Source organism: Solea senegalensis, linkage group LG6 (assembly GCF_019176455.1).
Source record: "Solea senegalensis isolate Sse05_10M linkage group LG6, IFAPA_SoseM_1, whole genome shotgun sequence".
NCBI classification, from domain to species: domain Eukaryota; kingdom Metazoa; phylum Chordata; class Actinopteri; order Pleuronectiformes; family Soleidae; genus Solea; species Solea senegalensis.
The window spans coordinates 5,024,669-5,048,320 of NC_058026.1; the positions used below are offsets into that span (position 1 = coordinate 5,024,669).

At 39.0% G+C, this 23,652-nt stretch overlaps 2 protein-coding genes across 4 annotated transcripts in view; both read left to right on the forward strand.

Moving 5' to 3' along the window:
- Positions 1-50: 50 nt before the first annotated feature.
- cep20 (centrosomal protein 20) lies at positions 51-2,424 on the forward strand. The gene is made up of 4 exons (XM_044027617.1): positions 51-105; positions 777-974; positions 1,209-1,293; positions 2,026-2,424. Exons 1-4 carry the CDS (start codon positions 78-80, stop codon positions 2,153-2,155), a joined length of 441 nt encoding a protein of 146 aa, XP_043883552.1. The 5' UTR covers positions 51-77; the 3' UTR covers positions 2,156-2,424.
- A 6,211-nt stretch (positions 2,425-8,635) lies between these two features.
- Positions 8,636-23,652, forward strand: part of myh11a (myosin, heavy chain 11a, smooth muscle) — a 29,117-nt gene continuing 14,100 nt past the window's right edge. For 2 of the 3 annotated variants that reach the window (XM_044028732.1, XM_044028729.1), the window contains exons 1-6: positions 8,636-8,767; positions 12,842-13,206; positions 13,780-13,936; positions 18,955-18,982; positions 22,929-23,028; positions 23,156-23,182. In XM_044028732.1, coding sequence (XP_043884667.1) covers positions 12,865-13,206; positions 13,780-13,936; positions 18,955-18,982; positions 22,929-23,028; positions 23,156-23,182 — 654 coding nt within the window. In that variant the 5' untranslated portion in view covers positions 8,636-8,767; positions 12,842-12,864. The remainder of the gene's footprint in view (positions 8,768-12,841; positions 13,207-13,779; positions 13,937-18,954; positions 18,983-22,928; positions 23,029-23,155; positions 23,183-23,652) is intronic. The other variant, XM_044028731.1, reaches the window with a different exon arrangement.

Here is a 23,652-nt window from a genome sequence, read left to right on the forward strand (position 1 = left end):
AATTGTAGTTACTATACTCAGTCAGTAGATGGCAGAAGGTCCATGTGTCCGAGTGTCGTTTGTTTACACTTGTTGCAATGGCGACCACCTCTGAACTGAAATGTGGTAAGAGCTCCATATGTTTCTTAATTATTTTTGCTATACTATTTACTACAATCCCACATAAACAAACGAAAGACTACATAAATGCACATGAGATTCCAGAACTATGAACCGCGTTATAGGCAAACAACAAGACGTCCTCGCCTGCGTGTCCCTATTCAAAAACTTGGTAATTGAACAACTCACCGATTTCTTTGTTAGCAAACTCTACATTCAAACTCGGCACAGCTATAACTCGCCTGCAAAGCAGAAAAGTGTATGAAGTTGTGTCTTTCCCAGTTTCCAGCTGTTAGCATTTGCTAGCTAACATTAGCTGATGTTCATGTCAGTTAGCTTGGTGACTTCTCGCCGGTATCGATTGTGGTGGTAACCCCAACCCTCAATACTTAACACAAATAAGCAACACATTTATGCCGAATTGCATAAGGGTTTATGTCAATGACACTAGGACTATGGAACACGTTTGAAAATGTATACAACTTTGTTATTTGTTAAAGAAAATTAAATTCGCAAATTATTGAGTGGAGAATGGCGTATGTTTAGAAAAAGCTATTTAGGCAGGGCAAATAACTGAAGCAGCTGACCTAAAATAGGGAAGCTATCATTTGCTGTTATCATGAGTACAGTTAGACCACAATATGTTTATACAAATTAGGTGAATATGTGTGTTTTAGTGTTAAGGGATACGCTGGAGTCCCGCGGTGTGCTGGGCCAGCTGAAGGCTCGTATCCGGGCAGAAGTGTTCAGCGCCCTGGATGACCAGCGTGAACCTCGGCCACCGCTGTCACACGAAAACCTGATCATCAACGAGCTCATCCGGGAGTACCTGGACTTCAATAAGTACAAGTACACTTCTTCAGTACTGACAGCAGGTGGGTGGAGATAAATAAAAGTACAACCAGCGTTTTTATATGATCACAAATTTCTAATGCGTTGATGCAGTACGTACAAATGTATTGTTTACATTTACAGACTGTACACATGATTTCCAGTTAATATTCGTACTTGGCTGTAATCCATTTTAAAAATCTGTAATATTGATTACAAAGCATTGCAAAACGTCTTCCAGTCACTGAGTGTACTTCTTGTACTGTTTTTGTTCTCAGAGTCAGGCCAGCCGGAAGCTCCCTTGGACAGACAGTTCTTGGCCAATGAGCTGAAAGTCATAGAAGATGCAAGCTCCAAATCTGTGTAAGACATAAAAAACAAGTTTGTGGGAAATAATTGTACAGTTTGCTGTCCAACACAGAACTTGGAAATATATGGGACACCCTGATCTCTATCATCATAGTTTAATTTTGAACTTTTAGTCCACATTTCTCTTGCGGTCTCAGTTTAGTACACATGACTCAGCAGATGCACCCGGGATTGTAGCCTGACTCCTGTCACTTTCACAATAAATGTTCCCTTTTCAATCACATACCAGCAGTGAAAATGGGCACTGAAATATTAATTAGCATTTAACTGTTAAGACCAAGGCTCGATTCTGACCCAGATTCTCAGCCATCCCACATCACTGTGTCTGTAGAGTGCAATATTGAACATCCATCACATTCAAAACATCATGAACTGAGTTCACACAATGCTGATTAAGCGTACCAGCTCCACATGACTGACTCTCTCTGCGTTTCTCAGTGTTTAGATCTCATGTGATGTGTGTGTGTGTGTGAGGTGTTTTACCTCACGACGGATGGAGTCAAGATAGAAGCACAACAACTACATAAGCATGTGTGCAGTGAAATAGCTGCATTAAGTTGGACTATGTTTGGGAAAACCCAAAAAGTGCTGGTGAAAACTTCAAAATTGCTGTTTATGCATTACGCAGCTCCAAGTTCCTGGGCAAGTAATGCTATGTTAAAAAGACATATGAAGGTGAAAAGCTCTTCTACAAGTTGATTGTTTACCTCACATTTTATTTTCCAGACCTCTTCTCTACGGCTTAGTGTCCCACTTCCTGAACAGTAGTGATAATCGAGGGAAGGTGTTCCTGCGAGGTTCCTCTCTGCCAACTGGTCCCACTGCCAGTGACACTGGACCTGGACCTGATGCCTAAGACCTGACAGTGGACTGAATACTGGAATAGCTTGGACTTTAAATGCTATGACACTCCAGTATATAAAATGAAGTGAAATGTTGCACCATGTTGTGGACTTCCATGTTGATGCAGTTTTACAGTAAGTACAGAAAGCATTTATGTATTTTTTCATGTTCATGTTTTGAACTTGATGGATAATGGATTTTGGCTTTAGTCGTGGTGGCTCAATAGTTCACACAGATAGTTGAGGTTCCTTTTTTTGTCTTGTCTATTTAACTGTGAAATATCTTGGGTACTTGAATTTTGTATTTGAATTGTTTTTTTAAACAAAATAAATGTTTTGTATTTATGCAATACACTTGTTTAAAATCATCTGTAAAAGTGGTGTTGATGTTGGGTAACACAAGATGGCAGTGTCACCACAGATAAAGCTAAAGACAAACTACTCTGGCTGGGTAGCCAGAGTAGTTTGCACACGTTTGTTTTTTATGTCCGTCACTGTCAGTCCTTGTATCGCACACTGTCAGAGTGCGATAGTAGACAGCATGTGTAAGAAATGTAAACTTTCAGTTCTTTCAGTTGTTCCAAGGTAAATGCAGTACAGACCACAGCAAGTGCACTATAATTCCACTGTAACCACCAACACATTATGCCAATACAAACTCATAACACATTCACAGTTGTGTGTAAGCACGCTGGTGCTGCATAACCTTCACTTATTTTCCTGTGTTTGTCTCAACATTGTGGCACTAATTGTTCAGTACTGTGCGGTCAAACCTTGTGACTGCGTCCCCTTTCCTTTGAGACAAACATAAACACACTGACTCGTGCTTCTTCACTCCTGTAACAGTCACATATTTCATGATTATTTAGATGCATGACATGTTTTTTTTCTCTAAATGTTTGCTGAGCGTTTGCTCGTCTCTGCCACCTTAGAACTGAGGCTGAGCATTCCCCAATCACTGCCCTTATTTAGTCACAAGGCCACATACAGCCCAGTGTAATAATTAAATCATATTAACAAGGCCTCTTTCATTGATTTCAGCAGGTCATAAAGTAACATGTCATATTAAATAACAGCCGCCACCACAAGCAGACCAGACCCCATACTGACACGTAAACATCTCCTGCGACAAGCCCATACTTTTTTGCATCTCACTTCCTGTCTCACCATTTAAGGGAACTTGACATTCTTATCTCACGCTTCTTCAAGGCCCAAGTTTCTGGAACCGATTATCTACTGATTCTGTGTTTCACCGCTTCGTCCACCTCTATCCTAATACATGTTTCAAGTATTTCCATAACAAATAAAAAATAAGAAAGAACCACACACACTGTAAATATTTCAACAAGGAGCTACATCTATCGATCTGTATTATTGCTGCCATGAAAACATATATACCCTTAAAGGGCTGTGGCCCTGAGATGCCAAGTTTATTGGCACCGTGTGAGCACTCTCTTGAAAATGGCTATATAAGCAGAGGAAGTTGAACAATGGCATATGATTGCTGAGTTGGCAGTTCGCCTCGTAATAGGTAGAATTTCTCCTGCACAATATTAATTAGTTATGTGTACAAGAAGCAGCTGTATAAATAGTATTTTTTTTAAAGTAGTGGTCTTTTTGACTGCAGCAGAGTGGACTGACATTTGCCCTGGGCTCAAATTAGAAAGCAATGGCATTCCATGAGGGTCAAACATATCTATAAACATATTTTCTCTCTAATAGATGGCCATGTATGGACATGAGGGTAAGGAAAAACACTCAAATTAAATTGTTGTTATGTGTATAACACAATGTATGTGCAGAAGTTTCAGCCACAGAGATGAGAAGTTCATAAATGTAATTCCTGCAGCGTCAGGTACTTGCTGAGTAAATTGAGTTAAAGTTGAGTTATGAAAAACACGTGTTCATGTGTAAATCCAAGTCTGTCTTTTTAATACAGATTACAACGTTCACTGAACATTCTCGTTTTTATTATTCATCACAAGTTTTATTGCTTTAAATATATTTTTGTAGTACAAATCACAACTTCCCACAATCATGAACAAGGTGGGGAGGAAAACAAGGTTCAAGATTTCTTTATTGTCATTTCTTGCGCACGACTTACAAAAAAACAAGGCTATGTAAAACATAAAGACTCCACTAATACCACTGAAGCGGGGAGGGTCGTAGTTACACACTGAAAAAGGGTCCATAAATACAGTATGTCCACACATTCAACAACAACAAAACGATGCAATTCCAGAACAAAAGCCATTTTAAACACAGACTTGCACCTTGATTTACAATTGTGGTCAATCAGTCTTTTATAATGAATGAAATCAGAGAGAGATTCCTCATTTCTTGCTGTAATTCTCTGCCTCATTTATCAGGCTACAAGATGCAGACTCTTTATCCAGTTCTGAAACCCATTCCTGAAATAACGGGCCCTGTGTCCATGCTTACTCTCTCTCTCTGCTCCCCTTGAATGAGTGTCTTGGCCAAACATTTTGCACAGATTCATTTTGTCAGCACGCTATGTTCAGACTTCCACTGTCCTGTCTTCTCCTCTCATGGCTCACATTGTAGACATTTTCACAGAGCTGTCATGGAGGAATGATCCTGTAAATACCTGTGGGGAACAAATCAGTGACTTGGAGTTTAGAGGCAACATGACATATAACCTGTTTTGTCCTCTGACAGCAGATGTTCCGTTGTTGTTACCTTGCTATACCATACCATTGTGGTCTTGCGGTTTGCTCTGTGATGCCAACCAGGAAGTTAGAATACATCGAATAACCACCAGGGTGTGATTCTACTGGTTGGAACAAGAACTCTGGGTATGGGTAAATAAGTCTGCTTCTTACTTGGTTTATAAATACAGTAGATGGATGGATGGATGTACTTTGTTGATCCCAGACTGGGATCAGGCATAGAAAATAAGCACTGTGCATTAAACATCATCAACAATTATAACATAAGTAAACATTTTCCTGTGGAGTTAATGTAGACATGGTCAAGACGAACTCCTAAGGGTTCGAACCGAGCACCTGAATGAGGCAAAAAGGTGATTTAAATGACATTGAACGTGGCATGGTTGCTGGCATGGTTGCAGTATTTCAGAAACTGCTGATTTACAGGGATTTTCACACTCAGTTTCTAGGGTTTACAGATAATGTGCTTGAAAGAGAAGAGAGAGAGACAGAGGGAAATGAGCAGCAGCAGAAAAAAAGTGCTTTATTGGTGCCAGCTATGCAGAAGACCATCACTGAACACCCAGCACTCCAAACCTTGAAACAGAAGATCACAGCAGGTGCCCCTCCTGCCACTTAATGAGGTTTCCTGTGTATATAAGTGGCTGGGGAGTGTATATACTATGACAAGGAATAGTAGATTTGATGATGAAATCTGAAATATTACACTGATTACTTCCTAATTAAACAATTTATATTTAAAATTGTTCTAAGGGAGATACATGAGGAAAATATGAAGAGCCTCTGCCATGGACTGATCAGCTATAAACCAGTTTTTCTGTCTCTGCTTTAAATTATAAGGGTTATTTCCATAGAAGCAACTTTGTTTGTTTGAACAATGCAATTGCTGCTGGACCATATTTAGTCACTGGGGCTCGGGGTGCTCGCCTGTGCTCCACTTTGATAGTAACACAGAGTGCTGGCGAGGATTCCGTCCAGACCCACGTTCCTTATATGGCACATACTGCAACCTCTCTGTTCAATGTATCTGCTGCCCTTCTCTCCTCTCTCCTCCTCCTCCTTCTCTTCATTTTCTTCTTCATTAGCCTCCTCTGCGTTCCCTCTCATTCTGTCTCCCCTGAGTTTTTCAAGCTGGGTTACTCCCATGTGAACGTCACGCCACATTCTATTCTGACACAGAGAATGAAAATAAAATAATTTTGTTTAATTTGTGTACAATCACCAGATTGTATGAATTGTGCCTTTTGGATTTTGATGTATTCAACTTCACCAAGAGATGTTGCTAAATGTTTCACACTGTACTTTAAATTGGTTACACTTAGTTTACAGGTCCTCTATGTTGGTTTTTGGTTTGTCACCAAGTCTCACTTTTCTCCCTTCTCTCCCCCTCTCTCTCCCTCTCTCACACACACACACAGAGTCTGTGTCTCTGGCACAAAACAGAGCTAACTCTCAGCCGGCAGCTTGATTTACTGGTGCAAATAGAACGGTGTCCTTATATAGGAAGTTTCATCAGAACGGAGCTGGAAACAGGGATGGATGCAGCCAGAGAGCGATGGAGGAGGGTAGAGCTGTTTGCGATGGTGGAATGCGATATGTGTAGTGATAGAAGACACTTTGGTCGGATGTGCACACAGCAAGAAACATTTATTATGCGCACTATTATGTGAGTTATTTGTATAGTGTAGGGGGGGAACTCTCTTACAGTAACGGGAGATTCCAGTACTGAGGGGAAAGCATGTTTGCCTTATGAGGAGTGAACCATGATTGCATAATTCAACCCCACAAGGTGTGGGACTGCCTTTTAAGTTAAGTTAAGTTGTTTTTTTTCAGCCAATTCTTTACCTGAGATGCTGTAAACCAAGTGATCCAGAGTACATCACCATAGATAAACACATGTATGTGAAATAATTGGGGTTAACAAATTCACTGGCACAGCAAGGAACCATAATAAAACTTCATAAATGAAGTGATGAAACTCACTGTTGGACAGTAATGCAGTACTCACTAATATATTACTGCAATATCATTACTGTGTATGAAGTTGTGTAAGGGATTAAAAATTAGGTTTTTTGTTCTTAAGAAGCTAACATAATAAGGTGTGTTCACGGGGCAGCTCATAGCAGGTCACATTAGAAGAAAATACAGAAAACTGAAAAAAAATTTCTGCCATGTTTGCAGTTTGACTGCTCATTTTTGTTTCAATCAAGTGCATTCATTCAGTTTCAAGCAAAACATACTAGATGGTAATATAACATATTATTTTTGATACAAAGTTAAAAAGTAAAGTAATACTTCTTTCAAATGAAAAATATGTAATAAATGACACACACTTGTCCAACACTTATACCACAGCTTATAGATAGTTAAGAGTTGATTGATAGTTTTATTTCACAATGACAACACCTTTACATCTCATCACACATTTGAAAAGGAGCAGGTAGAAGTAAAAACTTAAATGTACCTATTACATACAATTCAATTTAGAGACTACTTTATCCCATCACCAAATATTTACAGTATTTTACACTATGTTCTCAACGTTCTCAGTACAACACAACAATACGTCTGGCTTTAAACGCGACCATTTCCATCACCGTCCTGGATTAAACTGCTCTTCTTCATCCTTTAAACTGATTCATGTTTTTACTCTACTTTAATTCATCTGGGGATTAAGCAACAGTAGTGGTAAAGTGAGTTGTCTTTCAACTGGAGGGTTGTGAGTTCAATTCCGGGCTCTGTTTGTCTACATGTGTCCTTGAGCAAGACACTTAATAACCCCCACATGGCCCCTGATGGCTATGCAGCATGAAAAATGCGCGGCACATACGTGCGCTGCATGAAAGTGTGAGTGAATGGGTGTAACTGTATATAACAGTTATATGTATAATATAAATACAGACTATTTATCATTAATTATCAGACCTTCCCAGAGAGCATATTTCTGGCCTGTCACTGTAAGGACAGCTTGTGCATGCTGACTCAGTCAGTGTCATGCTGCTCTGGCTGACCTGTGCTCAGCTGTACGGGCCTTTCTCACTGCCAGCATTTTGAACCATGTGGTTCATACAAAACTGTCTAATAATGACATACACTCACCAGCCACTTTATTAGGTACACCTGTTCAACAACCTTTAAATGCAAATGTCTTCTCAGCCAATTACATGGCAGCAGCTCAGAAGTGGTGACAACCTTCTGAACTTCAAAATGAGCATCAAAATGAAAAAGAAACACTTGTTTGGTCTGTCAACTTCAGAAACTGCTAAATCATTATAATGTAAGTACCTTTCTTCATTTTACTGTGTTTTTAATCAATCCTCTCTAATCACTCAACAGTTTAAAAAAAAAAATAGACTTAACCTATTTTGTTCACCGGTGATTTCAACTGAATTATTGTGGAATATTTTAGGTTTTACCATTATTGTATGTAAATATTTTGTATTCATTTTATTTGTATTATACTACATTCTGTATAATCCTTTTAATCCCATTATCTCTTTTGTTTTATTTAATCTAGTCATTTCTTTAATATTCTTTGAAACAATTTGTTATGGACTGTATTTTTGTATGTTGATTTCTTTCAACTCTGTTTCTGTTTAAATGTGTCTCTACCTTTGTTTACGGAAAGTGATTAATGAATAGAATTGTCAGTTGTCTTGTCTTAATTTGCTGCTGTGTGTGTGTGTGTGTGTGTGTGTGCTGCGCATGCCCACTGCCTCCTGCGCAGCCAGGCAGATGCTGGAGGAGGAGGGAGGGTCCGCTGGTGCAGCTCCACCCAGGCGCCCAGTGTGCAGTTTAAATGGTAAGGCTGTCAAGTGAACGGGGGGTCATTTGGACTGTTCGTTTTTGGAGTACACCTCGTCGACGTCGGCCGCTCCAAAGCCAAACTTTCCAAACCCAAAGTTTTCCCCTGAAAGTCACATTTCTTCACAGGATGTAAGTATGTCTGTGTTGTTGTTTTTTCTGCGTTTACTCCGTGGGTTTGCTGGAAGTGCAGTGATGCTGTGGTGCACTTGTTAGTCCTCATCCCTTTCACTGAGTGTTCACTTTTATTCCGTCCGTCTGACGAGCAGGACGGTTTGTGACTGTACCTCTTTTTTCTTGTTTAATGTATGAATGAGAACTGTAAGAATGTATAAGGAGAAAAACAACCAATATTAATGTTGTGTCTGGACTGTGAGTCATTATTTAGAAAGTTCTAACGCTAAATTGACAAGTTCTTATTGTTAACTGCGTCACTTTTTAGGGTAACCTTGGGGACGACGACGACATTTTGGGTCTTATTGTGTAAAGTACGTGTTGTTTGGCAAAATGATAATGCAAATTCTCGCTTTTTATATATAGCACGCTATTAAAATGTAAAATATTAAATATTAAATGCACAATATAATGTAATTATGCTATGCAAAAAGTCTTACCACCAGCTTTGTCTTAATTTTCTTTTAGCAAACTACACATGTGCACCTACATACACATGTTTATGCAATGCATAAATCTGTCTTAACAGTCGTTTTTCCACAGCAAACATTTGTTTGACATTTCAAATACAGTAGTAGGTCAAACACAGGTTTTACCAATAACATTAATTAGGCAGGTTTAAGAGACGTCCAGTGTAGAGCTATTGTTCAAGTGTAAGGGTAGATCACACTAATTACTTGACACACACTAAAAAGTGTTTTAAAACTCAATTCCAATAAAGTGATTGAGAAATAATTATATGGTATGGTCATTAAAGCATTGCTAAAACAGCAAATCTCTCAGTTCTCTACATGTAAACATAACAATAAAAAATGTATAGATAAATCATTAAAGTAGGTATCAACCCTAAAACATACTCCAACAGCTTTACACAGAATAGGGAATAACATATTGAAATGTAACTGATTAACCATATACTTTTATACGTGTATTAAGGTGCGCAAGGCAGTCAGCTGTTTATAAACTCTAATAATGAATGTATTGTGGACACACTGCAGTTGTACAGTAGTAATGAAGTTAAGGGAAGTTCAAGTGAGGTTTGGATATCTGCAGAGGAACCGGCAGTGGAGATCAGGGAGTTTCCTGTTTTCCATATATGGTCATATAAAGAGACATGTCCACCAAAGTGGTGATCATTGTGGCTAAAGTGAGAAGTGGTTTATACACATGACAAGAAAAATACAACAGTTACAGCTACAGTTTACTGAGTCACATATTATTATATCGGTGTTACATTTTACAGTGTACATATGTATATATATATACACTCACATTTAGGTATAATGTGCACTTTACAGAGTGTCCCATGATAAAGTGGCCAGTGAGTGTAGATTATCTTAATATTTTTACTTGAACACATTGGATACGTGTGTATTAGTCTCATTTAACTTGACACTGACCTCTCAAGTTGATAAAGCAGACGTCTATGATTGCTTATCGAACCATGAACAGATGCCAAAACACAATGTCTTAAACACTAAACTCTGCCTGAGCTTTTTTTAACATCAATGTTTCTCTGACAGAGCAGCGAGTCCCATAGCTACTAAGAATTGAGTGCACGGGCACACAGTGCAGTTGCTGGCATGTTTTCTGAGCAAAACCATTCCCAATATGGGACGAATCAAAGTGTTGTCATAAGTCTATTTTGGTCAGCATGATTTGATTATTTTAATACTCTGGTCCTAATAATCTCATGGGGCATGAAACTCGATATGTGCCATGGTTATTAACAAAATGAAAACAGGAGGAATAATTATGTGAAACAGCTCGGAGAGGAAATGAGGCCCTGCAGGTCATCATGTTGTCTCCAAAATGACATGTTCATCCACTTCCATGTTATTGTCCTTTACCATTTAGACATCATAAGTGTTGTACTCAGTTCTACTTGGTGTTGTGTGTATAGGTACAGTGGTCATCATATAATAATGATCTGAAAAGTGATACTGATGTAGCTTGATGGTTTTGTTCTAAAGTGGTCATTTCCAGAGACTGGGACAGGACCACCAGTCTTTTACATAAGATTTATTAAATAATATCTGCAAAACAACCGTTTATCTCACAACCTATCTTTGTCATCTTTAAAATTGGGTCCCCATTTAAAAAAAACCCAAAAACATTTGTAAACACCACTCTAAAGGAAGCAGGTCAGTGAGTGTGTGTCCCTGTGAGTCAGAATTAATCTTTTTAGTGTGATGCCTGTGACTGTCATCTTTTCCTGTCAACCCCATTTCAGACACCAGGGTACAGACCTGTGTTGACACAGGGGTCAAAGTTAAAAGGGGAGTGATGAGGAGGACCTTCACTAGCAGCTCTTATTCTAACGAGGGGGGTGGGGGTGTCAGGAAAGGTTTACTTTTATCTGCTGTCATATCTGGCCATCAAAGTATCAGCTGGTCCCTTCCTCATTTCCTCCCTGGAATGCTTGTTTCACTGGACTCCACCAGCTTTGCAGTTTTTGGCAAATGACAAGCCTCTGTTACCGGGTCCTCTGGTAGTCTCTGTGGGGGTTTGGTTTGGCTGGTCCTTTGGGTGCAATTTTATAGTTTCTCAGGAGGCTCACTGGCTTTTTTACATAGTTCCCACTCTATTAAACTGTGTGCCAGGACAGGGGAGACTCAACAGTTCAGAGGCCGATCCACGTCATAACATTTTTATAGTTTTATTAGACTGAGTGGACCAGTGTAGCTGAGTTGCTGATTGAGGGACATGGTGATTTATTTGCTACCATGCTGCATATTCCTGTTTGATTATTCCCACTGTGGGAACAAGTGTCCCAGACACTTGTTCATATTTTGGCCAATGGCTTTAAAAATGAATGCCACCAGGAGCCAGTGTGAAGCATGGCTTTCAAAGCTCTGGGCCTCCTCAGTCCCTCTGCCTCACTGTTATCATATCGAAGTAAACGACAAAGCCAACAAGAGACATACTATTCCCTATATGGGCTTTGTTTGGAAGTTCTCTTGCCTTGCTGTTTAGGTCTACAGCAAAGAGTCCTGCTCCAGACAAGGGGTCCATATATGGTCATCACAGCACGAGACTAAGCCTTCCTGCACACACACACACACACGCAGGGATAGGAAGATGTAGGGGGAATGGATGTTGTCAATTAAGCATCGTTTTAATGATCGAGTAGGACTATGTGGCAGTGAGCATTAGAGGTGCAGGGATGCTGCAGGTGAAGTGGCTGACTTCTTTATTCCTAGGCTAATATCAGTTTACCAGGCTCAATATTTCTATCTAATTGAGGGAGCTATTTGTTTGTGTGTTTCCCTGGTGGGGTGTGTGGGGTTAAGAGGGGGTGGAGGCCTGTGAGAAGAAGTGCACTCTGGGACTCCCCAGTGGATGAAACACATTAACCCTTTGAGGCAAAACCAGATGGAGGGGGAAAGTTTTGGAGCCTATGTCTCTTCTAACTATGGAGAGTCATCCTTTGCTGTCATGTTTCTGGCTAAACATCTTGAGGAAACTATCGAAGTTTAATTATTCTGCCAAATATTGCAATTGCAATCACATTTTAATAGATCATTTTACAATCATGCTTCACTTTAATAGTCACTGCATTATACATTTAGAATGTGATAGAGCATAGGGTCTTGTGTATTCTACATTTCAGCCTTTATGATTTGCAAATTGGTTGTTTCAAACTGCAATTTCCATTTGAAAATGATTAATCATTAATTCCTAGCAATGTTGATATTAAACTGTGCACAAAAGGTTGATTTTTAAAGCAGATCAGATGTGGATTGCCAACAATAGCAGGTGATCACCACCAGTAGATGTTGAAAACACATATCCTTTAATTCTCATAAACCTGTGTGCACAAATTGTTGTCTTTTAATCTAAAAGAAAATATTTAAAACCATTTACATTGTCGATTAGTAGTACTGTACAACTTCATACTGTGAGGATTTCTTTTCCCCTTCTTGCCTTACTTTGTTCCCATTTCCCTATGTTCCACCTTTCATTACTTCCTTACTGCCTTCTTACTTCCTTTCTTGGTTACTCATCCACCTCATTTGTTCCCTTCAACAGTTGGCCCTCCACCTTAAACCAAGATGTCCAAGAAGGCCCCAAGTGAGGATGAGAAATTCCTCTTTGTTGACAAAGACCTCCTGAACAGCCCCATGGCACAGGCCGACTGGTCGGCCAAGAAGCTGGTGTGGATCCCATCGGAGAAGCATGGCTTCGAGGCAGCGAGCATCAAGGAGGAGCGTGGTGACGAGGTGTTGGTAGAGCTGGCCGACAGCGCCAAGAAACTGACTGTCAACAAGGATGACATCCAGAAGATGAACCCTCCCAAGTTCAGCAAGGTGGAGGACATGGCGGAGCTCACCTGCTTGAACGAGGCCTCAGTGCTGCACAATATCCGCGAGAGATACTTCTCTGGTCTTATTTATGTAAGTTTACACCAAAAACATGAGAACACTGACTGAATCATTCACTCAAACCCAAACATTAGCTACACAGGTGGATCTAGGACATAAACTCAATCCTGATATAATCATAATTCTGAAATAGTTATTATACCTTTTTAAAGGGATAGTTCAGTTTTGCTTTTTAAAGCACTGCTGCCTCCATCAGTAAGTTCAAATATGTTATCTCATGATTTCATTGAAATTCCTTCATTCAAATGTATTTAGGTTATGCAAAGTTACCAAATAAGGCAGCAGTAGACAAGCAACTCCTGTGTTCCCTCAAGCTAAAAATGTGATTGATTTTCCCAATGGTCTTTGGTGCAGGAGAGTGAGTGTTTTTCCAAACTTCAGATCCAGCTGGAAAAGCCGATCTAATGGTTACATAAAACAGCATAAAACTATTCCTATAAATACTAATTCATGTTCATTAGTGGATTTTTCCTACATTTCCACCTGTATAAATGCTTTTTCTTTCTCTCCCTGACACATCTCAGCTCCCCCATACTGAAACACAAACCAATGACTCTTCTTTTTTCTCGTAATCTCTTTCCTCAGACGTACTCTGGCCTGTTCTGCGTGGTGGTGAACCCCTATAAAATGCTGCCCATCTACTCCGAGAAGATCATTGACATGTACAAAGGAAAGAAAAGACACGAAGTGCCCCCTCATATCTACTCCATCACTGACAACGCCTACAGAAACATGATGCAAGGTAGGACCTTTAATTGTTCTCAGGTTCCCTCTGTGATGTGGGGTGGACCTGAAAATGAATTGTCAACATTATGTATTTCTTTATTTTGTTCACTTGTGGCTGCAAGTATTTCTCTACCCCAGTGCTTGCTGTGATCAAATGAATGAATCAACTTGACACAACAAAGCGACACAAGCGTTTGTGTAGAACTCAGACAGTACATGATGAAAATCCAGATAGTGTGTTAGCCACACTAAAATCAGACTTTCAGTCAAATTATTAAAGCATGTCTAGTATGTTCAACTGGACTCACACTGCTTTGACCCATAAATGATTGAAGGCATTTATACACAGAAGAAGAAGAATACAACAGTGAGAAAAACAACATCCAGACCAGTGCATAATTCAGAAATAATGATTTGAAGTTAATAAATGATTTAAAGACTCTGTACAGCTAAAGTTGTTTTTTTCTGTGACGTAATTGGTCATCCAGAAAGTGCCTAATACTAATAAACTGAAAGGAGACATATCACCACCTAGTAGTGAAGGTGGACATACTTCATGCTGACTGTTATGCCTAAAACATGATAATGCAAAGCAAGTGAGCTGTGATTATTAAGTGATTATTGTCGAAATTGAAGTGTTGTAAGCTTTAAGAGTGCATTGTTGGGGGAGCTGTGGTGTCAGCTCTCAATTGTGGAGTTTTTCTCTCTCAGTGATGACAGCGTACAGCTTTTTTAGCTCTGTCATGTTCACAGAGTGGTTGATAAAAACCACAAATTGCTCAGTGTTGTCAGTTTCAGATCAGCAGAAGTGTGTTTGTTCTTATGTGCAGTCCAAAATGTTATTTATGCAAGCGTAAAAAAGGTTAAACAAAGTGATAAAATCTAAAAGCAGAACTTTACGGACAGCTGTCAAGTCAGTTTCTCATGGAGGTGGCGATAGTGCAATGTGGCCGCAGCAAAGTCATACTTATAGTAAATCAGGGGTGTCAAACTCTGGCACAAAATTTTTCAACTCGAGGTAATGTTTGAGCAAGCATCAAAGTAGAACAACATGTTTAATTTTTAAATAATAAACTTATATCTATAAAATCTTTTTATTTCAGAAATCATTTTAATACAAATAATACATATAGTCTTTTTTCCTACAGAAAAGCTAAACTATAGATTTCTAATGGAAAGACAAAAACAAGCCAAATTAAAACAGGTTTTTTAATAAATTTTAGTTTTGGCCCGTGACCACTCCAAATGTATTAAAATTGGCCTGCAATGGATTTGAGTTTGACACCCCTGTAGTAAATGGTGCTCAGCTCACCCTACACAATGGTATGACTTCAGAGCGGCTGCTTTCCCATAGAATCTCTTTCTTGTGCGTCCAAGGAGTCATGCCCACTGGACTCAATGTTGACGTGAGGACGTCCTCTCAGAGGACTTGACATCTGGATTAAGAGATGGGTGGAGGCCAGTGAAACATTTCCTGTTATAGCCATACACCCCCCACCCCCTTCCCATGTAAATCTTCCAGCTCTTTTTATTTTCCATTTAGTCAATGTAAATGAGAGTTTTGCTGAGACAAAAAAAAAGAAAAAAGAATGAAACAGGATGTTTGGACACAACTTGAAGTGATTGTTAGGAAGTAGTTGTTCAGCAGGCTCAAGAAAATGGCTACAGAGCGAGAGAGAGAGATTTAGAAAAAATGACAGACAGACAGATGACATGAAATGACAAGGATGCCGTAAATACCAGCCGAACTAACAGTGGTTAAGCTGAAGGTTTTGAAAGCATAAAGATGCATCAATCCCAAATCTATGATTACATTTTGCAGGAGGAAATATTTGTTGATCTATTTTATTACAATATAAGTTTAAAAACAAGAAATAATAAGCTGCAATAAGCTGTAACTGACTATTGATAAGCCATTTATAAGCCCTTACTAGGTGCTTCAAAACACAAATAAGTCCACATTAATGTTAATTAATAAATGTGTATTGCTTTCTTGACACTTAAAGGGTCTTATTAGAAAGTTGTAAGCAATTCTGTCAAACAGCAGTTAACAATAACACCGTTTACGTGATAATAAAAATCTTAATTAACATGCGTTATTTCTTATTAGCAACCTTATAAGGACTTATTAGAAACATGTTTTCTAATATTAATTCTGTATTACTCTAAATTAGATGTTAATTGATTTTAAGACTTAATTAGAATTATGGAGTGAACACTCCATGAAGACTTCATGGAGAATTCATAAGGTATGCAAAACTTTTCTAGTTCTAAAAGTTTTCTAGTTTCCAAAAAACATTTGCATTCAAATGTGATTTTTGACATAAATAAAGTCCACACAATGATAGATACAGCAGAATAATTTGTATCTGAACTATAATTAATGTGATTTTAATATTTTGACTATTCAATAATTTTGTATATCCTTATAGCTCAAATAATTTTTCAGTCACGTACAGTCCTTTCGATCAAGATGCTTAATTATTTTGCATTTGTCTCATAAAACACTGGATACATACATGTACATTGCCCCTACTGTACCCAAGATACTAATATTGTCACTTCCTGTTTGTTGTCACCTGAAGGACTTATGCAAGTGCATTTACATAATGAAAACAACAGTAACATTTCTTTTTCTTTTTAATACATTACAATACTAATTCAAAGTAATCTGATTATGACTGTTGTTGAAGAGATGTATAATCTGACAGGTGTAATCTGGCAGCTCTGTCTGATCATGTGAAAAGAAAACAAATGCATACATTTGGATTTCAGTGGTTTGCGGTCTATGATTACGTAGTCTAATGCTTAATGCTCTGATTCTTACTTGAGGAAAGCAGCTGTCCCTAAAATGTGTACATTGGAGGATTTCACTAGGCTGAGTCACAGGAAATTACTGTATTTTTATGACCACAGCAATGTTGTGTAAACACGGGGTCATAAGTAAACAAGAAGAGCCAGGTTTGAGTGGTGTTTTTGGAGGCTGTTTGGATTGCTCTTCTCCGGCACGTCGTCAGCTGCAACTTCAAGACCAGACTCTGTTAATAAGAAAATCCACACACTTGTTTTCACCTGGGACACTGTGTGCACAAGACAGAGTGTGTTTTTATTTGGGACTAAACAAGACAGACGTTTGCTGTGGTTCATGATATATGAAATGACAGCTGGTATTTTACCTCAGGGACCACCCAATCAGCTTCAAGATTTAAACGATGGCTTCAAGCTGCTGTGCGAGTACAGCAAAAGGAGCAGCAGCGAGGGCAGTGACTGCACAGTCATTTAGCTGCACAATTTATCGCAAAATCAAAATCACAATAAGACCATTATAAACGTGGCTGGCTGGGAACTGTTATTGTTGATGCATTAGAGGGATTTCCCATGAAGTCTTGAGTGATTAATGATGCAGCGTGTTTTACACACAGTGATGTGGAATGAACAGTTCACTCGTTTGAGTGGAAGTTGTGCAAGTCCAGATAACTCTTCTACGCTTTGAGGCATTTTCCGTGCAGTCTTGGCTGAGATTTCATCCCCTCACACTTTGATGTCCCTGAGATAAAAATGTGAAACTTCCAAATGGAGTTTTCTGTCCCCAGCAGCAAGCGTGTAGTTCTCCCAGTGTATGAAATAAGATTTGGGAGCATTTTAGATCCCTATCATGGCATTTTTGTCAAATATCATTCAGGCTACTGCAAGAGTTCTCTACTGCACGATTTAAGACTGTGTAAGACCACTTAGAATTAAATCTAATGCCAACTACATAACCATAACAGTTTAAAGGGCAAAAATTGAACAAAAATACATTGAAATGTATGCCGTAGTGTGAGTAAATGTCACTATCTAGTCCATGAATAGTAACATTGAGGGAGGTTCAGCATTAGTGACTGTTTCATCTGCCTGTTTGTACTTATTTTCGTTCAAGTGGAGATATTTTATATACAAACTGCTCTATGATTTGTGAATAGGCTAGTCAGTTGTGTAGCCCTGGCAGACAGTGCTGTAGTGGGCATCTGTAGAAGGAAGCAGGGGGCTGGAGTTGTGTCTATGTAGGATGCCCAGCTGGCTTTGGCTAACTCAGGCTTTGCAGAAGATTAATACCTAGTTTAAGGGAGCATTAAAAGCCTTCGTCATGTGAATTTCAAGGGCAATTTCACAAATTACATGTCATTACATGTGCCTCAATTAGGACATGAGAATGAAGATTGGGAATTTGTGTGTGTGTATATACTTGTATTATTATTATTCTGTAGTATTTTCTGGCATAAACATTGACCTCGTCAGGACCAGTAGTCTTAAGGTTAGGGTTAGGAACAACACTTTGTTTCAGCTGTCCAAATGAAAAGGAGTCATTGCAGTGTCCTTAAAAGGATAGCTGTGTTAATGTGTCTGTGTGTTAGTGTGTGTGTGTGTGTGTGTGTGTGTGTGTATGTCTTTTTCTCACACTGTATAATGTCTGCAGCAGTGCGGCTTTAAGATGTCATTTACTGAGAGCTTTCATGTCAGAAACTGACTGCAAAGTTGTCTTTTCATTCAGCAGTACTCTGCTCTCCGCCCAGGATACGGTTACAAAATAGCCGTACATGGACTTTTTCTCTCCAGGAGTATTTTTGGAGACAATACAATGACTCATTGCCCAGCACATTCAGAATTGATTTTTGTATGGTTAGAAATCAGAAGGGTTTTGGGTTTTTTGGGGGAGTTTCTTTAGGCACAAGGGAGCTTTTGCAAACTAACTTTGAACTCAGTCCCAGCTGGTGTCTTAATACTTACATCACAGTGATCTTCATAGGGTTTAATGTGCTGTTTTACATTCCTGTACATACAACATGTCCTCAGGCCAAACACAAAGAGGGAATGTAAGCCCCATGTATTAAAAAAAACATGTATTGTACTTAAGTTATCGCAGATTTCTTTGGATTACCTCTTAATGCCTTTGGTTTTGTAAACAGTTGTGACTCTTACATACAGACTGTATATTCACGGACTGAGTTGTCACACAAGTTGTCTAACACTGCAAAATGTTTTTGTCTTCCATAGATCGTGAGGACCAGTCCATTCTCTGCACGTAAGTGAACAGCTGATACATCCAAACATCCAATCCCATCTGTCTTCTCACTGTCACATTCATGTTTGAAGGCTGTGTGTGTGCATTGTGCTCATGTGGAAGAACAGTTACATAATGCTCGTATAAACACAGAGGTAAACTAATCACAATTTGTAACGGCAAGAAATAAATCATTGTTTAACGGATGATTCTTTTTTTGTTTTGTGAGAATGTTGGTGAACGGTTACGTTGGCATGTCGTGTTTTTGCGCTGTGTAATTGTGTTGTGTTTAAATGTCCAGCTGAATGTGTTCATGCTTTCACAGCGCTCCCTTGGGCCGTGGCCTTGCTTTCCTCACAGAATCTCGGTCAGGAAGTTTGCCCTGCATCCTGATGGGAGATGCAGATTAGCTCTCCAAATGTTTGGGCTCCGTTCTGATTGTTTGTTTGTTTCAAGCTTATTCTTCAGAACTTTGACTGGGCGATTGAACGTCCAGGGACAAATGGCCTCCTTTTGTCAGGCAATACCAGCCCGATCTTTGAACTACTTTGAAGTAAATTTTCATTTAGAGATGTATGTTGTAATGGCCTTGAAGGTTGTGCATTACTGCTTCTTTCCACTGTCAAATACTGTATACTGTATTCCACTGAGTTACAGTATGTTCAGCCTGCTTCTAATCAATCAATCAAGAGAGAGCATGTAAGCTTTGAGATGATGCATAGATATATATCACATCACCATAATCCAGCACAGACATTAATGTTGCAGTGACAAGATTTTCTACAAGTGAATACAAAGAAATTAAAAAGACCTGGAACCTATGGAACATCAATATTTGTCCATTTGGCTGACTAAAATCATTGTAAATTGGCTGATAAACATAAAACAGTAAGAGGAGGATAATGAAGGTCACTTTGAGTTGATAAAAAGGAAATCAAGGAAATGAGAGGAAGGGCTTCCTCTTCAAGACTCGTTTTATTCTAAATGCCCTATTTTTAGAAAAGTGTGTGGCAAAACTTACTTACTGAGCCTCCTTCCATGAACTGTGATACAGTTGAGTTAATACAAACTCTTGCTTCTCTCTTTAAGAGATCTGATACGGCCAGGCTCAACCTCAGCAGGACTCTGGGTCCTTATAAGGCAGAAATGTTTCTGGTGCGATACATGGAATGTCATGTATGACATTCGCCCCCCTGTGTGTATGTATGTATGTGGGTGGGTGTGTGTTGTCAGTATTGTTTTTATAGCAGTTCATCAGCAGAGACCTTGCATCTTCACAGTGTGACCTTTAAGCTAAATATTTGCTAATTTGTTGTTTTAACCTCCTGGAAATATATATTAAAAAATATTGTGACCAAAGCCCCACCCCTTCACATTTGGTATCATTGAAAAGCCCTAAATGTCCTCTGTAGAACTGGATTTTGTGGGCCAGTAATTAATGTTGCTCAAGGTGATGCCAAGGCCATTTTAATATCCTGGCACTACGGAATAAGATTAAAGGACTTCATAGTATGTATTCCAATCCAGGCACAACTACACCTCATCAAGAGATACCTAGAGGATAGGAAAACACTCAGAGTAAAAATATTTGCAGTATTTCAAAAACGTTGTCAAACCTTTCAAAAGACTAATATGATTAAAAACATTGAATTGTTTATGAATATTATATTGACATACTGAAAACCCCATGTGACGTTCATTATGTAGCTTGAGACCAGGACAGTGTTTCTAAAAGAAGAAAGCTACCAAGTGAGACAGTACTGCAAATTAATTAATTGACTAAGATTTTATATAGAGTTTATTCTTGTGATTACTATCTGTGACTATATTCCTCAGAACTCCCATGGGAAATAACTGGGAGCTTACTTAGATCCATTCTCGAGATGTTGACATTTCATCCCAGCAAGGTCACCAGTTTCCTTTTTCCAGTTTGCATTGCTTGTGTGTGAAAAACTGAACTTTGGATTGAATGATGAGGCAGGATGTAGCTGAAGAGAGCAGATGCATTGTCTGATGAGTGCTTGAATGTGCCTTAATGGAGGAGGAGGAATCCTGTCTGCATATGTCTCTTATGTCTCTTATATCTTTGTCCTGGTAATGCATCACTTGATGTGTGGGAAACACAAATTGTCATGTTAAGCTGAAAGGTATAATGATTGTTTTGTGAACTAATTTGGTCAATATTATTTAAATGTTATTTTAAAATGAATTATATGAACATTTTTTTCCAAAAAAAGAAGTAAAATAAAACTGTAAATGATTACCTTAGCCACTGTCCTTTCAAATAACCTTGTGAAACACGTGCAGAGGGAAGGCGGTCATGCAGGTTAGGAGCATTTGATAGAACATCTGACGGAATTAACTGTATTCTGCATTAACAGCTGCCTACAGTAGAGCTCTGGATGTCGTGCATCTATACCAGACCTGAACTGGATGGCGTAATTAGATTCCTCTTAGAGCTGCCAAGCCCTAACAGAAAGAGCATCCCATTCCTTTTATGGACCCTGTCTGAGGATGCTTCTGCTCACTGCACTGACAGCTCTGGGATCATTCAACTTTCTGTCTGTCTAAAGTGTCTGTGATCGTTTTCCTGGAAAGAAAGCCCGTGTTCTGGCTTCTGTTTGGAAATGTTTGAGTTAAAACGCTTTCAGATGTCTGACGAGTGTCAGGGCATATGTCGTATAACTCTTAACAATAATCTTGTAAATGTCTACTTTTTCTCCCGGCTACATTAACACTTACACCATGACAGCAGGCTATAAGGGGATGAGTTTAAAGGACTAAATCAATATTTCCATTGTTGTTGTTGTAGTGCAGGGAGATTAGAGAGATTACTGTCATGTCTGTGTGGTCAATATTAATGTTTATGGTTTAGCATACTGGAAACAGTTGGAAACACTTTTAGCTGTCTCACTTTACGAAGACGACTATAAAGATGAGGTCAGAAATGACCCAAGAAATCTTTTAAAGGACAGATATAGCATTTTACATTAAGAGATGAGAACATAGACTATATATAAAATGGAAGAAGGCTTCCAGATTTAAAAGCAAGGAGGTAGGACAGAAGTAGTAGTTATAGCCACTAGGGGGCAAAAAAGAAAGGGAATATAGCCTAATTCTCACTTGATTTATAATGTTAGTTACATTAATAAATCAAGTGAGAATTAATGGTCTCAATCACTAGTTTCAACTCTTATTCAATAGATCGTGATGTCAGCTTGGTCAGTTATATTCCATTTTGAGGAAAATAGACATTAAAGCATAACATAATTATATCAGTGGACACTTATTGATGATTCACAGCTGGTATCGTCCATTAGGAGCCCGGCTTCAGTTCCTCTTGTAAATGGAAAACTGTGTCCATTTTATATGGTTGCATATTATACACACCCTCTTTCTCAATCTCTTGTTCTTACTCTCATAAACTATTCCCTGTGGAAGAAATCTTTAAAACAAAAGAAGTACAACACTTCCTGGAGCCAAAGACAAGTGTCCAATTAACCTCTGTGTGTTTTTGGACTGAGGGAGGAATCCAGAGTACCCCAGAGAAACCCACACACACACAGATGGAGAAAACATGCAGAAATGCCCATGTTCCGACCGGGTCATGACCTGGGTCTTTTTTCCGTGTGATCCCTCTATGAAGAAATATTAAATCGAAAAGAATGACAGCAATAAATTAAACAATTCAAAAACATGTCTCATAAGTAAGACATCCTATAAACTACATCAAACAACCCAAATATGTAGGAGACGGTCATAAGGTCAGTGAGTAATGTACATTGTGAATAATAACATAACGCTATGTGTCAGGTGTTATCTCTGCTGCACATGATTTCCATTGAGTTAAGCTGGTTTGTTGAACTGCGAACAGAGAAACCTGTCAGATCTGATAAAATTCTTATTCTCGCTGGCATATTTTCATCCTCTTTTCATTTTCTTTCTTTTTTTTTCTTCCCTTCTCTAGTGGGGAGTCTGGTGCTGGGAAGACAGAGAACACCAAGAAGGTCATCCAGTATCTGGCTGTCGTGGCCTCCTCACACAAAGGCAAAAAAGACAGCAGTGCTGTAAGTGTCCATGTGAACTGTCCGTGTTTGTGTTCAAAGTTAGGATGTGCCAACCAGTTCCCTCACTCTTCCATATATACAGTATCTGCCCAGTTTAATCCTGTATATTGCCATTTCCTCCAAATAGCAACAATCAGGAGCACAGTTTGCCTACGTGAGTAAAGGGGAATGCCTAGCGTGTGTTTTTGTGTGGTGTTTGTGTGTGTGTCCCTTCATTAGGTTAGAAAAATGCATGAAGATGACTTCCCTAAAAAACATTTTATTTTTTATTTGTAATGATTTTTGTCTTCGAACAAAGGTCAGGATCCCTGTTAAATAGCAGATGTTTCCCCGAATGTTTGTTATTTCTGTATCTTTACCCGACCAGAACTGATTTAGACTGCATGACTATCATCATCATCATCATCATAGAACTGACTCGCAATCACTTTTTCAACCTGTAAAATGCTGTAAAATGAGTTGTATACTCGTGAACAGGCTTACCGTGTTGACTTTTGTGTCGCCTGTCTTCTTACGAACACCCTTTCACTGCCAGTGGAGACACGGCTGAAACCTCCCTGGCAGTGACAGGGTCTCTCACAGATCAACGAGCACAGTGTGAGCATGCCCATCTCCTGTTGTGGT